This window comes from Palaemon carinicauda, chromosome 9 (genome assembly GCF_036898095.1).
Source record: "Palaemon carinicauda isolate YSFRI2023 chromosome 9, ASM3689809v2, whole genome shotgun sequence".
NCBI lineage: Eukaryota > Metazoa > Arthropoda > Malacostraca > Decapoda > Palaemonidae > Palaemon > Palaemon carinicauda.
The window spans coordinates 83,965,393-83,982,892 of NC_090733.1; the positions used below are offsets into that span (position 1 = coordinate 83,965,393).

Genomic DNA, 17,500 nt, shown 5'->3' on the forward strand with positions numbered 1-17,500 from the left:
AGATACATATGGAAATTTTAACTCCATAAACTAATGCTAAGCCTTCCTTTTCTATTTTAGAGTAATTCCTTTCTGCCTTGTTCAATACTCTAGAGGTAAATGTAATTGTTTTTTTCTTTTCCATCTGGCATTACATGAGATAATACTGCACCTAAACTTATGTTTGATGCATCACATATTAATTTAAATAGTAAATCCATTTGATGATGTACTAGGAATGTAGGTGATGTTATTTCCTGTTTGACTCTTTCGAAAGATTCCTAACACTCTTTCGTCCACTTCCATTCTACACCCTTATTCAACAAATTATACAATGGATGTGCAATTGTAGACAAATTCTGAATGGAATTCCCATATAATGTTACTAAACCTAAAAATATTGTAATTCCTTAACGTTTTCTGGAACTTTTGTTGATTGTACAGCTTTAATCTTCTCTTTAGTTTTGTGAATACCTTTGCCATTTATTACAAAACCTAAGTATTCCACTGAATCAACTTCTAAAATACATTTGCTCTTATTTACTCTAATATTATGTTCCTTCAACTTCTTCAGAACTGTTCGCAATCTTTCTCTATGTTTTCCTGTGTCTTTACCAGCAAATAAAATATCAACTATAAAAATTAATACTCCTTGCGTTCCTGAAAAAATCTTATCCATAGTTTGTTGCCATATAGCTGGACTTCTTGCAACTCCATAAGGTAATCTCTTTGGTCTAAACAAACCTAAGGATGTATTTACTGTGCATATTTCTTGTGAAGTTTCATCTATGGGAAGGAAGCTGTTGAATGCTTGTCTTAAATCTAATTTAGAAAAAAACACTATATCCTGACATAGTTGCAGACATGTCTTTCGGATTTGGTAATGGATGTTGAGCTACTTGCAGTTGTGGATTCAACGTTACTTTGTAATCTCCACATAACCTATCCTGTCCACATTCCTTCACAATAGGAACTAATGGTGTAGCCCAATCTGAATATGTAACCTTTTCCCAGGAACCTTCATTTTCTAATCTCCTGATTTCTGTTTCCATTGCACTTTTCAATGCATACGGTACTGGTCTGGGAGCACAAAAACTAGAACTGTCAGGTTTCAAAACTAAAATTGCCTTTGCATTCTTTACTGTACCTACTTTATCTTCAAATACGTCTTGAAACTCTGATATGATATTATCCACAGATATTTCATTTTTTTGTGTCCATCTTGTCTATCTGTAACCTTCAAAATACTAGGCCAATCTAACTTCAAATATTATAGCAAATCTAAATTTAGCAAAGTTTGTCCATTACCTTTTACTACTGTTAATGGTATTTTCTTTAATTTCTGCTCTTTGTACTGTACTTCTACGTTCGAAGCAGCTATTATGTGAATATCAAAACCATTATAACCTTTATGTCCTGATGGAAGTTCCTTTAAGGTAGCTTCCTAGGGTATATTTGACTACAGTGATATTCCCAGAGAATTTTACCTTAAGGTATCCAGAATTCTAACTCCTTGAGCGAATATCCCTAAATAAATGTTAATGGGATATCGCATAATATCAGAGGATGTATTCTTGACACGCCACATAGCTATCTTCACCCCGAATAGCATTAACACTTAGGGGGAAAAGTGGCAAGAAAATGAGAAACGTAAAATGAGAAACGAAAGGAGAGCCTTTATTAATGTACCTCTCCTATCTCGTATCGAGTGCGTACATGACATCATGAACGGCGCCAACTTTATTCCTTCTCGCGTAGCTCCATTACTCGGTGTTTTCCCTGTGTTTCTCTCGTGATTTTTGGATTATATTCAACCATGATGCTTTCTTCAGCCTCTTCTGCGTCTGGAAAGTTGAGTATTATCTTTACTGTGTATAAATGTAAGCTCTTGTTGTTTTGGAATTAAATCAAAAGTGATATTAACGTAAACCCAACCTGTTGCCTACCGGAGGCATCCTGGACGCTGTCGCTCACTATGCATGAGTCATTTAGTTAGCCAGAGCAACGTTCCCGGTCATTATGATTTAATAAATCTAGCTATTTAACTTTCCTACTGGAAATTCTTTATATGATGCCGTTAGTAATTTTCAGTTTCGGCGATTTAGGTAACCGATCCTGACTTACGCTAGGCTTAGTAGCCTAGGCGTGTGGCTTTAGTACTTTCATGCATGATATATAGATTTCCGAGTGTAATAATTATATTGAAGCTATAGGCATAATTTATATTTGTAAGATATTGTTGAATATTTCTCTTCCAAGATCGTATACGACAGAGTTTCGGTGATTTAGGTAATCGATTCTCACTGGGCCTAGGCTAGTAGCCTATGGGGCTTTAGTATACTTTGGCACACCTCCCTGGTTGTTCATTTCTCCTCTGGAGATCTAGATCAATCCCTTTTTTCCTTCTGTGTGAAGCCTAGGCTTAACCCAAGTGGTTTTATCTGGATAGTATTTAGGTAAAAATATACTAGGGTGGTTCTGTCCGGGTCCTGTATCCAGAGTAACTGGTTTTAGGGCTCAGTCAGAACATCAAAATATTCAGTCTGGGGTCTGTGACCTCCTGGCATAGAGAATAAGATTCATTTGCTAAGTTAGGTGCAGATATAGGAGGCTTAGCCTCACTAGATCGCATCCGAAAGTTTCTGTATGAGATGAATCCTTCTTCTGTGGTTTAGCAGACTAGTCCTGTGTTGTTATTCTCAGGCTGGAGAATGAGATTTTCCATTGCCTAGCGAAATAACAACACCAAACTTCATTCTTATATTAAGAGAGATGGCGAATGCTGCCAACATCCCTCCTTATTAGACAACCCTAGGCTAGGATGAGCTTTCTTGGCGACTGGGGTAAGTCTCATACTAGATCGAAGTTTGTTGGACCCTTTTTCCTCCCACCCTCTGTCCTTTGGTGATGGCCTAGCCATTACGAACTCTTGGCCACCGTTCTACATCTGTACCTACTGTAGGTTGGGATGTGGGACTGGCTCAGTCTTCTGCCGGCCGGCAAGAACGTGCTTGCCGGCAGAAGCCTACTCTCTGTAGAGTGAACTCCAGACCTCTCTTGGTCTACCATCCATATCTGCTGGTAGAGCCCAGCATGTTGTGGATAGATGGAAGCCTGAATGTTACATTCTCCCCTTCCATATGTTCACTCTTTCTGGATGGAAGGCAGTAAGCCAGTGCCGGCCTACATCCTTACATCCATGCTATTTCTCTTGTTAGTGTATTATACCTCCTACCCGGCTGCCGGCTTAGTGGCCGGAGGCCGGGTGGGTGGAAGTTCTCTGGTTCTTAAATTATCTGCCGGCCGGCACAGGTATCACCTGTCAGTACCGGCTGGCAACGACAGCACACCATAAGATCTGCCGGCTACTACGATTGTGGCCGGCAGCCAGGTGCTGACATTTTCCGTTGCCAGCCAGCAGAGTTTGCTGGCCGGCACTTAGAAACCAGCGATCTGCTGCCCAGTAGCTTAATGATGATATATCTTTGAACTATATTCAGGTACGTGCCGGCCGGCGTGTCCGGCGGGCATAGCATTATATGATATACAGTAACCAGTATTTTGCAGTATAGTTATACTTCCTTATGAAAACTACAGTATAGAATATACTGTAACACTAAGTTTTTTCTAATATATTTTGTGTTGTCTTGTACAGCCTTTTGATGAGACTGTACAGTATAAAGGAAGTGAGTTCTTTCTTTATCAAAAATTAATATCCCTTATATTTAAACTTTTATACTCTGGTGTGAGTTACACCTAACTTTCCTTGTAGGAAAGTATTCTTAAGGTTTTTCTAGAATGAGAATTAACCTTAGTTTTAATATTTTGGGAGGTTACAGCAATTAGCTGTACGGGAAATATAAATGTGTCTTTCCTTCTTTCCTTTCTAGCTTTACTGTCATAAGCTATGTATACTAATATTAAGATTAATCTTATATGTTTTCATAGATTCTCTTCTATTTACAGGAGAACCATTCAAAGTGTGGGAGCATATTTTGCAACATCCGCAGTAAGAACATCTGCGGACATGAGTTGTGCAGAAGGCATGTACCCTGCGCAGTCTCCAAAGGTGATCTCCGGTATTGGGAACCTAAGGTATGTACTGTTTGTTCTAACATGATTACTGAGGCATTTGACACCCCTCAGTCGTCAGAGTCAAGGGATGCAGCTAGGGAAAAGTTGCGAGCCTGGGTGAGGGGTTTTCAAAAGAACACTGCTGGACCCTATATTCCAAGCGAGAAGATGAGGGCCTACCTTTTTCCTAAAGCATTTGCGGATGCAGTTATTCCCCAGCCTCATGTGGAGATCCCAACCAGTTCAGATTCCGGTAGATTCCAAAATCTTGGACGCCCTATAAGACATACAATTTGACGATGGGATGTCTGAAGTGTCGGAGTACACTGAAAAAGGTCCTCTGGCGGAAGATCAGGAAAAGGAGCAGACCCAGGATCCTAAAACTGAGAAGGAGATCGAATAGGTGTCTGTTTTATCGGTTCTGGCCCCAAAACCAGTTCCCTCGACATCGTCTGCTATCCCAGGCTAGCTGGGAAAGACTCTTTCTTCGATTGTTGAAATGATTCAACCAATGCAAAAGAACAATGACGAGACGGAAGCTGCGATGAATTTAGGGATGCGCAGACTCAAAGCATCACGTGGGGCCCCAGAAGAGGCTCAACGTGAAGGATCTTCCTTTGTGTTCGGATGCCAACCCTTGGAGGTATGCCGAACACATGCCAATGACAACTGGGAAGATTGTCATGTCGGAGAAGTTGGGTTCAGTCCCCTTTGAAGAAGTGGAATTTTGGCCCAGCAAGGAGTCTTACCCGGACTGCTATGTCCGTCTTAGGAAGGAGCCAGCCTCAAAGGAGGAGACGGAGCCGAAGGAGGTCATATTCCTTGACCATAGTAAAGCACAGGCGTTACTATCGAGCTCAATGAAAAAGAGGGGCTTCACGAACTCAAAGGTACCTGCTTTGAGTAAGAAGCACCCCTCCTTTGTGGCTTCACTAACTAGAGCCTTTCCCTTTAGGGAGAAGGGATATAAGGCAGCCTTGAAGGCGGCGGAGGCAGGGAAACCATGTCCCTCTTTGGAAGAGTGCAAGCTGTTGTCCCTGACCTTACCTATGGACCAAAAAGATGGAAGGACATCCACCTTACCTTCTCAGTCAGGAAGTTGGAAGCAGATATTGCCGGACGTCAGTTCGGTGAGGACCTTCCAAAGCTGTCAATATTTCTCTTATGTAGAGAGCAAGAGACAAAGGAAAGGCTCGCTGCATCGATGTCATTACAGACGACTCTGGAGACGATGGCAAGCGACCCTAAGAACCAAGAAATGTTCATGGTAGTGGCCAAAACCCATCTGACCACAGTGACAAAGGACCTCTACAATTTTATTAAAGCTAGGAGAGCTTGTAGGGAGTTCGTGTTCGCCTCGGCTGCGGTGAGGTACGAACCAAGAAAACTGATTTCCTCTAGTATTTGAGGTAAGGACCTCTTCCTTAGCAAAGTGGTCAAACAGGTAGTGGGCAAGGCCGCCACGGAGAATAGGAACCTTCTCCAGAAATGGGGCCTATTTTTTAAGAGAAAGTCTTCCCCGGATGAGGGTCCTCAACCTAAGAGGAAGACGATGAAGCCTAGGCTATCCTCTGGGCCGGCTAAGCCTTATAGACAGCAACAGGAGCAACTTCCTGCGACTGCAGTGCCTCAGATGGTGGCACAACCTCCAACCACGTACCAGTTGGTACCTCAGACAGTAGCAACACAGTCGCCTGCATTTAACTCAGCTTTCGAAAGGCAGTCAATGACCTTTCGTCCAAAAACTAGAGGAGCAGCCAGAGGTTCCTCTAGACGCCCTTCAAGAGGAAGGAGATTCAGGGGAGGATGTGGCCAAAGAGGCAAGGCCTCAGGTCCACAACAAGAGCAAAAGTGATATGCTTCTAGTAAGAGCGAGACTATTTCTGTTTCGGGATCATTGGACCTTTGATCCCTGTACCCACTGCCTAATCAAGAATGGATTGGGTTGGTGCTGGAACAGCACTCCACCTCCGTTCCCACAATTCTTCCAACACTCTACCCATGTCCTAGAAGAATATGTTCAAGAACTCTTGGAGAAAAGAGTAATTCGGAGAGTAAAGTCCATCAAGTTCAAAGGAAGGTTGTTTTGTGTTCCAAAGAAGGACTCAGACAAACTCAGAGTCATTCTGGACTTGTCGTCACTCAACAATTTCATAGTGAACCATAAGTTCAGAATGTTGACACTTCAATGCATAAGGACCCTATTGCCCAAAAGGGCTTACACCGTCTCAATAGACTTGTAAGACGCTTATTAGCAAGTTCCAATTAATCGTCACCTCTCCCCCTACCTAGGGTTCAAGCAACAACCAAGACTTTATGCCTTCAGAGCCATGCCCTTCGGGCTAAACATTGCCCCAAGGATTTTCACGAAGCTTGCGAACGCAGCCGTTCATCAGTTACGCCTAAAGGGTGTCCAAGTAGTGGCCTACCCGGACGATTGGCTGGTGTGGCCAGCATCCAGGCCGGATTGCACACAAGCTTCCAAGAAAGGGATCCAGTTCCTGGAACATCTAGGATTCAAGATCAATACCAAGAAGTCTCGACTATCTCCAGCCCAGAAGTTTCAGTGGTTGGGAATCCACTGGAATTTACAGTCACATCAACTTTACATCTCTCTGAAGAAGAGGAAAGAGATAGCAGGATCTGTCAAAAGACTGTTGGAATCCAAACGGATATCAAGACACGAACAGGAGAGAGTGCTGGGCTCTATAAAGTTTGCCTCAGTAACAAATCCAGTGCTCAGAGTACAGCTAAAGGATGCAACAGGAGTCTGGAGAAGATACGCATCAAACGCTCGAAGAGATCTGAAGAGACCGTTACCGACTCGATTGCGAACGCTTCTCAAGCCGTGGTCCAAAGCCAAGCAATTGAAGAAATCGATACTTCCTACACCACCTCCCCCTTCAATTACCATCCATACAGATGCTTCAAAGGAAGGATGGGGAGGTCACTCTCATCAAAAGAAAGTTCAAGGAGCTTAGTCCAATCTATTCAAGACATTTCACATCAACTTTTTAGAAGCCATGGCAGTACTTCTTACACTAAAGAAGTTATCTCCTCGCCACTCGACACACATAAGATTGGTCCTTGACATCGAGGTGATAGTGAGATGCCTGAATCGCCAAGGCATACACTGGCTGGAAGTCATCCAGGGTATTTTTTAGACATTACGCGAAGAAAGTGGAGGGACTTAAGAGGTCTGTGGTGGCAGCAGTCAGTGTCCTGAGGCCTATTGCTTAGATCTGCGAGGAACAATGAGATTAATTGGGACATTTAATTCGAGGGTGTGTGTGTGGTCCCGGACTAGTAGTACAGACTAGTGAAAGGCCACTAAGGTGTCCTTATGAACTGTTCCATAGACAAAGGTGAAGTAAGAATAATGCATACACATGTGCCAGGCGTTTGTTACGCTAGTGTGAATGAACAGTATTACAGATATTAACAAAATTCTAAACAATTTGGTTATGAAGTTGCATATATATGTTTCCTTTTCAGATGAAACAATATTTTCTGATATTAGTTACCTTTATGCTTAAAGATGTTTCATCCACATTTTATAAATTTCATAAATGTTGATTGACCTATATATTTATTGTTCAACAATAAACTAGTTCTTAATGAACCTTGCGTCTTATTCGCCCATGTTCATTTTATAATAAAGTACTGAGCATTGCAATGAAAACTATGGATAATTTTAATATAAGAGAAAAATCTTATAAGATTGTTCCTTAGTACAAACAAACATTCATCGGTTTAACCAATCCTCATGTAGGATAGACCCTTGTACTCTGAAATTTGTTCCTAAACAGATACAAACCTTTGTCAGATGCACAAATCAGGATAGGCATACTCGGGGAGGCGCCAGTATTTCATACCAACATTGGTAAGTTTTATACAAACTTTGCTTTACAATGTATAGGGTGAGACCACTATACAGGTTTGTCTGTTAGTCATCCATAGGTAATATGTATTCCTCGAGATTTTTTCCAGAGTCTAGTATGACTCTTTCCTGTAGAGGGCAGGAAGCACTAACATAGTTTATGCTTAGAAGTCATGATGTATGATGGTAACATCATAGGTCTGTAGGCCTATGCAGACTAGGAAAAGCTTTCTTGAGGATATGGCACGAAATGAGAATCCACAGATACAGTAATGCTCTGGTAAATTTCCATTAGGACGACATGGCCTGAGCCCAAAAAACGGATTTTGAGCGAAGCGAAAAATCTATTTTTGGGTGATATAGCCATGTTTTCCTGATGGACCCGCCCATCCTTTACATTAACAGGTCTGAAGGACCCCTCCCTATAATACAGTATCTGTAGCACCTCGTATATCGCTACAACGAATAAAGATGGCGCCGTTGATGACATCATGTACGCACTCGATACGAGATAGGAGAGGTACCTTAATAACAGCTCTCCTTTCACTTTTCATTTTTCATTTTTCGTTTTCTTGCCACTTTTCCCCCTCGAAGTGTTAATGCTATTCGGGGTGAAGATAGCTATGTGGTGTGTCAAGAATACGTCCTCTGATATTATGCGACATCCCATTAACATTTATTTAGGGATATTCGCTCCAGGAGTTAGAATTCTGGATACATTAAGGTAAAATTCTCTGGGAATATCACCGTAGTCAAATATACCCTAAGAAGCTACCTTATAGGTACTTCCATCAGGACGACATGGCTATCTCACCCAAAAATAGATTCCGCTTTGAATCTTCTAATAACAAATTAGTAATGCTTTTAGCCGTTTTCTCAGAAATAATTGATACATCGGCTGCGCTGTCAACTTGCATAAAAATTGGTTTACCATTTATGATTACTTCTACCATGATATGTTTCTTTGCACCTTTGTTGACGGAATTAATGCGAAACGCAAAATTAGTTTCTGACCTAACCTGATTATCATGAGCATTTTCCGCATTATTCTCTTGACCAATAGTATCAACTGTGGCATTTATTTTCTTTGTGTACTGTTTAAGGAATCTACAAGCATTTGCAAAATGACCCATCTTTCTACAATTCTGGCATGTTTGTCCAGTAGCAGGGCATTTATTTGCTTTGTATGCAAGATGATCAGTTTTACCACACCTATAACACTTGGGTTTTTCCTGTTGTTTCTGTGTATATGCCTGATTCTGATATTTATGAACATTAGTGTTAGGCACTTTTTCTATGACTAGGCTTTGACATATTCCTTCTCTGATTCTCATTGTTTTTCTACTTAGAACCTACTGTATTAATTTTAGAATTTTCCATTCTATTGCTTGTAGAACTACCTATTATGTTACTTTGCCTATTTGATGTTTCTAAAGTTCTGCCTGTTATCAATACCTTTTCTAATGTTAAATCTTTATCTTGCAATAATTTCTTTCTAAGCTCTTGTGATGTGCAATGTGGAATAACTTGATCTATGATAACATTTTCTAACTCTATAAATTCACATGAAACAGCTAAATACTTTAGTCTAGTCACAAATCCATCTAAACTTTCATTTTCTTTCTGATACGCCTGTGCTGTAAATTGCTATCTTTCAAAAAATTTATTGACCTGAGGAGCAAAATATGTGGTAAGAGCCATAATTGTAGCTTCACTTGTGTCATCTGTAGACTCTAATGTCTTGAACACTTCCCGAACTTCCCTATCTGCTGTATGGAGTAATAATGCCTTCTTTTGGGCATCTTTCATGTTCCCTAATGCTTCTAAATAACTCTTAAATTCCTCACACCACTTTTGCTATCGTGTTATAACAGAATTGGGCTCAGCTGTGATGCTAAATCATTCAGGATGTTCAATGTCAAAAAGAATTTTGAGTGCTTAACTTAATACCTACAGTATGTTAGTGTTCTGAAGTCACTTTGTATCTTACCTTTTTGTATCTTACCCAACCTTAAAAAACTTTTTTAGTCTTGTTCGTTTTGATGAAATTCCTCTGTTCTGCTGCTTGGAAAATCTTCATTGGGCTTTTCCTCCTCTTGTCCTTGGATCTAAAAAAGCTCTTTTCTTCTGATGGCCATCAATCTACAAAAGCCCCAATGTTTCTTCTGCGTGTGTTCGTCCTTCTGGTCGTCGCCGATTGTACACTTTGATTGTAGGATATCTAAGGAGTTCAGCATACTACTCACTCACCTGGAAATGATGATATTAAATCCCAGGCGCGTAGCCGACTTGTCTTCTGAGTTGGATGGGTTATAATCAGAGACAGACTTCTTAAAAGAATACATTTTAATGATACTTGTGATTACATTGCTCTGTGACAGGCAACTCCTAAGTGAGTGTGGAGCGTCATAAACAATCTGACAAACTAAACATTGCTGAACCACAAAAGAACATCGCTCACAAAAGACTTAAATCCTACTCCAGTACAAAACTGTAAAGAATTACATCCTACCTTTGAGGTAATTAATAAATGCTTGAATCCTAATATCAAAATAAATCATTTCACTTATGTACAAAGCATAACATGTTTTATCCATGCGATATGATGCAATGTTGCGCAATACATGTAACACTTGAAGTAATGCAGTACATTATTACAATATTGCATAACACTTTTCTCCCGGATAATTGATTTTAACTGAATGCTCGGTACACATCAAAGCTGTTCTAGCTATGCTCGGTTGATATATCCTAGAAATTGTTCTTCGTAGGAAAATTCAGCCTAGTCAGTATTGCTTCCCTTTCTTTTTGATTAATATGCAGTATTTTAATGTATATTCAGAATGTTTTAGATTATTTTGCAAATTATCTTCAGTATTTTTTCTAAATATTTGTAAATGATAATCAGCATTTCTTAATTTTTTTTCCAAAAAAATATAAAAATTAATACTTCAGAAAAGGGTTTTGAAAGAAAAAACTTGTATATAAAACGTATTTTAAGAAAAAATGGTTTAAGCAATTTATAGCTTTTGTGATTAATGATTACTTGAAAAAAAAATTTAAAGGATGAACTTCCAAGTCATATAAAGGTATATGTAATATATATTGATCAAGAATACACATATATATGGTATTGCGTTGTTGTCTCCCTTAACTAAAGGGCTAGAAAAACTGACAGATACACTTGAAGACAAGGTTATTACATTGGTTTGAAATATAATAACACAAAAAGAAACTGAATTATTTTCATAGGGGAAAGAAAGCGGATATATTTAGCAATATAAAGATTCTTACTGATAATGATGTTTGAAACGTTAAATAGATAATAGGATGATTATAGGTTTTAATGACATATTGTATACTTGAAGTATAAGGATCATTAAAAATTCACCATGATATGAATATCAGGATGCCTGAAAACTTTAAATCAATCAATTAATCAATCACCATGATATATATATATATATATATATATATATATATATATATATATATATATATATATATATATATATATATATACATATATACATATATATATATATATATATATATATGTATATATAAATATACATATATATATATATATATATATATATATATATATATATATATATACATATATATACATACATATATATATATATATATATATATATATATATATATATATACATCTATATATATATATATGTATATATATATATATATATATATATATATATATATATATATATATATATATATATATATATATATATATAGATAGATAGATATGTAATATGTATATATATGCATATATATAAATATACATATAACTATATATACATAAATATATATATATAAATATATATATATATATATATATATATATATATATATATATATATATATATATATATATATATATATTGTCACGACTTACTTAATAACATTAACGTTTTATGTTAAAGCAGGTTCCTAATAATTTGCGCAGAGCCGTTACATGAAAAAAAAACAATAGTATTTTGTACAACCTGAAGTACCTTTAGCAACCAGTTATAGTTCATAAACAATGATGGCAAAGGACAACGAGGGAGTTTGATACAAAAAGGAAATATAAATATTTATTTACAAAAGAAAAAAAAAATTTAGTTGAATAATATTTGGACCGAGGTAAGTTTCAGGTCACTGCAGCGTAAACTTGATGCTCCGTTGTAGTGAAGTGTTGTTAATTGCAGTTCTAAAAATGGAGGACAGTTACTAATACCAATACTTAACTTCTTGTAAAATATCATCAACGACGCTGCAGTTGTAGTAATAAACATGAGGGACTAGGTGATAAATCTGAATTTTCTTTAGGGGCTGTCCAAGGCTGATATCCTCTTCCGTGTTCGTGATGTGTCCGTCACAGATTAAAAGGTGTTGTAATCCTCCAGATAAAGACCAAGATTAGTATCGAGAACTTGATAAAAACACTCGATCACAGCTGCTCTTCGAAGACAAACATAAATGCATCTGCAGCGGAAGAATAATCAAACGGGCGTGACAGTGGTATAAGGTGCTGAAGACTCTAAAATAGGCGTTGATGTCGAATAAAGGACGCTAACAGCTACACACCATTGCAGCGATCCAAGACGAATCCACTGCTCTCAGTAGATAAGTACCTCTCAGAGGCAATCCCAACCTCTCTAGCGTTCAGAGGATCACTGGCCGCAAACTTGGGCTTTTCCCGAAAAAAAATCTCTCTACCTCCACGTCATCATGTAAAGGAAGAAATTGTTGGATTAGAACTACCCTCCTTAACGACTTCAAAACAAATAACAAGCAAACAACACCCAGTTACTAACAAGCAGCAAACATACGACTGCGTGGGCAAAAAATAAATAAATAGATAAATATATAAATGAACTAACGAAAATTCCTTCGGGCGTGATACCCCCAACCTAATAAGTAAAAAAAATATATTTTTTTTTACAACTCAGATACGAGTTCCAACTAATTTTATATCTCAACACGTACTGAAAAAAAAATTAACAGCAACGTTAAGTAGCCTCAAGACCAGTAAATTATCACTTCCACAAACAAAAAACCAATGATGAAAGAACGAGATGTTGCACAAAAGACACTGCAGGAAGAAAAAGAAAATAAAGACGAAAACAAAACAATAATCCAAGTGGAAAAGACATCACAGATTTCTCGAGAAAGCATCAGCGACGACATTGTCCTTCCCCTTCACATGTTTTATAGTCAAATTATATTCCTGAAGCATAAGACTCCAATTAGTGAGCCTTCTGTTTTTGTTCTTAAATTTGTTCACAAATTTTAAAGGATTGTGATCTGAATACACAACAATTGGATCAATGTCACATGTTACATAAATTTCAAAATGTTGTAAAGCTAAAACTAAAGCTAAGGCTTCATTTTCGATTGTGCTATATTTCTTTTGATGCTCATTAAGTTTCCTCGAAAAATATGAAACAGGATGTTCAATACCTTCCCTATCGTTTTGCAATAGCACTGCCCCTACTCCGAGATCGCTGGCATCCACCATTAACTTGAACCCCTTCTGAAAGTCAGGTGATTTCAAAATAGGGTAGGTGCTTAAAATGCATTTTAATTTATCAAAGGCTCGTTGACATGTATCGTCCCACAAGAATCTAGATTTCTCTCTTAAAAGATTAGTTAAAGGAGTTACTATTTCAGAAAAAACTGGGGACAAACCTGCGATAGTAACCAGCGAGACCAACAAATTGCTTTACATTTTTCCGAGTTTTGGGAGTGGAAAAAGCTAGTACAGATTCAATGTTCTTTTCCTTTGGTAATACTTTACCTTGTCCGACGTGATGTCCTAGGTAGATAACTCCAGCTTTTCCAAATTCGCATTTAGAAAGGTTTACCACCAAACCAGCGTCAACAATTGCACGAAATAAGGCCCTGATTCTATCGACATGGTCTTTCCAGTTGTCACTGAAAATAATTTATATCTTCCAGATAAAACTACACAACCCTTCAATCCATTCGTGATCATCCCCATCATTCTCTGGAAGGTACTGGCTGCGTTACGCATGGCAAAGGGCATGACTTTACAATCGAATAAACCCTCAGGTGTTATAAATGCTGATATTTCTTGTGCATTTTCAGTCAGAGGAACCTGCCAGTAACCTTTTAAAAGGTCTAACTCACTAATATACTTGGCATTACCAATCTTATCTATGCAATCTTCTATGCGAGGCAGAGGGAAACTGTCAACAACAGTTAAGTCGTTTACTTTTCTGTAGTCAAAACACAACCTGTCTTGTCCATGTTCCTTTTTCACTAATACAACTGGGGAACTCCAAGGACTGCTACTTGGTGTTTTCAAGTTATTCTCCAACATATAACTGACTTCCTTCCTCACAGCTTCAGCTTTCTGTGGATTTAACCTGTAAGGGGCTTGTCTAATTGGCTGGGCATTTGACTTTAGTAGCACGTCATGTTGCAAACTACGCACAAGACCAGGAATGTCCTTAAATATTGACGGATGTTCTTTGAATAAATCCTTAATATCAGTAGCTTCCCGAGCATTCAGATGTTTAAAGAAACTATCTGGGTTACACAAAATTTTAGAGTTTTCGCCATTCCATCCATATTCTTTGCTTTCCACTTCTTGTCCATTACCTTCTTTAGGTACAACAGCTGAAACAGATTTAACAGTGTTAGCTCTGGAAAAATATTTCTTCATAATGTTAACACAACTGATACTTTTTCCTCCTCCCTGGAATTTCCACCAAATAATCAATATCATTCAGTTTCTTCTTAACCACTGCTGGACCTACAAACTGAGCTCTGAACTGACCCAGAATAGGAAGTAACACTAGTACTTGTTCGCCTGCTTCAAAATTTCTAACTTGAGACTTCCTATCATAATGAGTTCTCATTTTAGCCTGCAAAGTAGAGAGATTATTTTGGGCCCATTGCCAAATGCTCCTTAATTTCTCTTTGAAAGACAAAATATAATCAAGTGAATTTATTTTACCACTACTCCCTTCCCAATGTTCCCCTAATAAACCAAGAGGCCCTCTCACATTGTGTCCATAGACCATCTGAAAAGGAGAAAAACCCAGAGATTCACTAGGGGCTGATCTTAAAGCAAAAAGCAATAAAGGCAAGTCTTTATCCCATTCCTCAACTTGGCCTAAACAATACTTAGTCAAAGCATTCTTCAGAGTGGAGTGAAATCTTTCAAGTATTCCCTGACTTTCGGGATGATATGAGGATGCCAAGTTGTGTTTAATGCCAAGTTCATTCAATTTAGCATGGAACTCCCTACTACTGAAATTAGAACCTAGATCCGACTGTATCTCTCGAGGCAAACCATAACGAGAAAAGAAGTCCATGAGATGCTTAATAACGATACCACTCTTAATGCCTCTAACAAGTATTACCTCGGGAAATCTAATGGTTCTGTCCATTATAGTTAACATGTACTGAAAACCTTTTTTGGTTTTGGCTAAAGGACCCACAATGGCAATAACAATTTGCGTGAATGGTTCTTCAACAGCTGGGATAGCAATTAAAGGTGCTTTAGTAATTTTCTGGTTGGGTTTTCCAACCATTTGGCACTGGTGACATGACTTACAATGTCTGACTACGTCTTTCTTTACAAAAGGCCAAAAAAATTATCTTTCACTTTGGACAGTGTTTTTCGTATTCCTAAATGACCACCCCATTCACTTTCATGAGCCTCTTGCAAAAAAAAATGCCTAAACTTACCAGGTACTACAATTTGTTCCCTTACCTTCCACTTTTCATCAGTAGATGCGGTCACTGGACGAATTAATCTATATAACACATCATTCTTTAATACATAACTTGCTTCACTTAAATCATCCTATTCCTTTAGCTGCTCTGCTTCTTCATATATACTCCTCAATTCGCCATCTTCTTTTTGAGCACTAATTAGGGTTTGCCTATCTGGAAACATGCAACTAGAATCTCTAGCAAACTCTTCAGATATATTAACCATAGACTTTAACGAAATATTTTTTTCTGCTTGGACTTACCTTTCTTTGTCTTAGGTTGAGTTTTGGTTTGGAAGCAGTTTCCCAAATTTATATCAGCTTCTCCACCTTTGACTTCCTCTCTAGATTGGGCTCGGGTTACAGGAACAACAGGTTTAACATTTCTCATAACACGTTCATTAACCACACTAGCCCCCTTTCGACCTTCTGATGCACAGGCTGTGCCACTACCTTGCATCACATCACTGCCTATCAACAAATCCACACCACTCACAGGCAATGCACTAACTACAGCCAGTTTCAACCTACCAGTTACCAAAGGAGATTCCAAATAAACTTCTTCCACAGGCCAAGATGTTACTGTATCTGGGAAACCCCCAAGCAACACAAAATCCTGACCTTTCCGTGAGAAATCTTTAGGGAGAGAGGTTTCCAGAATGCAGGACTGGCACGAGCCAGTATCCCGCAGCAATGCAACGATATTACCATCAGTTGCCTCATATCCGACTTTCACTATACCCCTCAAGACAAAGTTTTCAAATTCCTTACCATAAGGCATGCTCCCACTCACCTCTCCTTCAAGACTAGAAGACACAGGCGGCACTGACCTACAATCCATCAACATAACTGGTTTAACCGACTTAGTTACTTCAGGACAATCTGACTTAACATGACCTTTCTTACCACACTTATAACAAACAATGTCCCGGGCCTGCCTCGCATCCCTCGAAGGCGATGAAGAACTTTCTCTACCCTTTATTACTTCCACCTTTTCCACACCTGCTTCCCAATGAGTTTTCTTCTTACCATAATGCTTGTGTGACAAAACAAACCTGTCTGCTGCCTTTGTTGCCTCATTCACATTATCAATGTTAAATTTTTCAATATGGATGCGAACGTCTTTGGGAATGTTATTTTTAAAATCCTCCAACAAAACCAGTTCTCGTAACTCGGCAAATGTAGCTGCCTCCTCTGCAGCCAACCACTCGTCAAGTTTAACTGCTTTCTGGCCTGCCCATTCTACAAATGTTTGATTAAACATTTTACGCCAGGATCTGAATTTCTGCCTGTAAGCTTCTGGGATTAGCTGGTATGCGTTTAAAACCATTTTTTTCACAATATCATAATCACTGGAATCTTCTGCACTTAACGCTGCATAAACTACTTGTGCCTTACCAGAGAATGCAGATTGCACTAATACAGCCCAGAGTTCCTTGGGCCAAGCTAACTGATGAGCTACTTTCTCAAAAGCAACGAAAAATTTTCCGACATCTGACTCGCTAAACTTAGGAATTACCTTAGTTCCCCACTTATCACTGAAATTAGCTGGCACAGAATCACTCATAGAAGTTTCATCGGACTTTGAAGACTTTAAAGTTATCTCTAACTCAAGCCTTTCTTTATCAGCTTCCATAAGCGCTCTCTTTTCAGCCAATATTGCTTTTTCTGCTTCCATTTGCTCTCTTTCAGCTTCTCTTTGCTCTGCTCGTTTAGCGCGTTCGAGCTCCTGTTGCTCTTTTATGAAATATGCTAAGTCAGATCCTGACAATCCAAGTTCCTTACCTATGGCAGTTAACTCGCTTAA

At 38.5% G+C, this 17,500-nt stretch overlaps 1 protein-coding gene across 1 annotated transcript in view; it reads right to left on the reverse strand.

Moving 5' to 3' along the window:
• Nucleotides 1–15,785: 15,785 nt before the first annotated feature.
• The window catches only part of LOC137646518 (uncharacterized), a 1,724-nt gene continuing 9 nt past the window's right edge, over nucleotides 15,786–17,500 (reverse strand). The window contains exons 1-2 of the mRNA XM_068379626.1: nucleotides 15,958–17,500; nucleotides 15,786–15,868 (exon numbers count right to left, since the gene is read on the reverse strand). The exon at nucleotides 15,958–17,500 is cut by the window's right edge and continues 9 nt beyond it. Coding sequence (XP_068235727.1) covers nucleotides 15,786–15,868; nucleotides 15,958–17,500 — 1,626 coding nt within the window. The remainder of the gene's footprint in view (nucleotides 15,869–15,957) is intronic.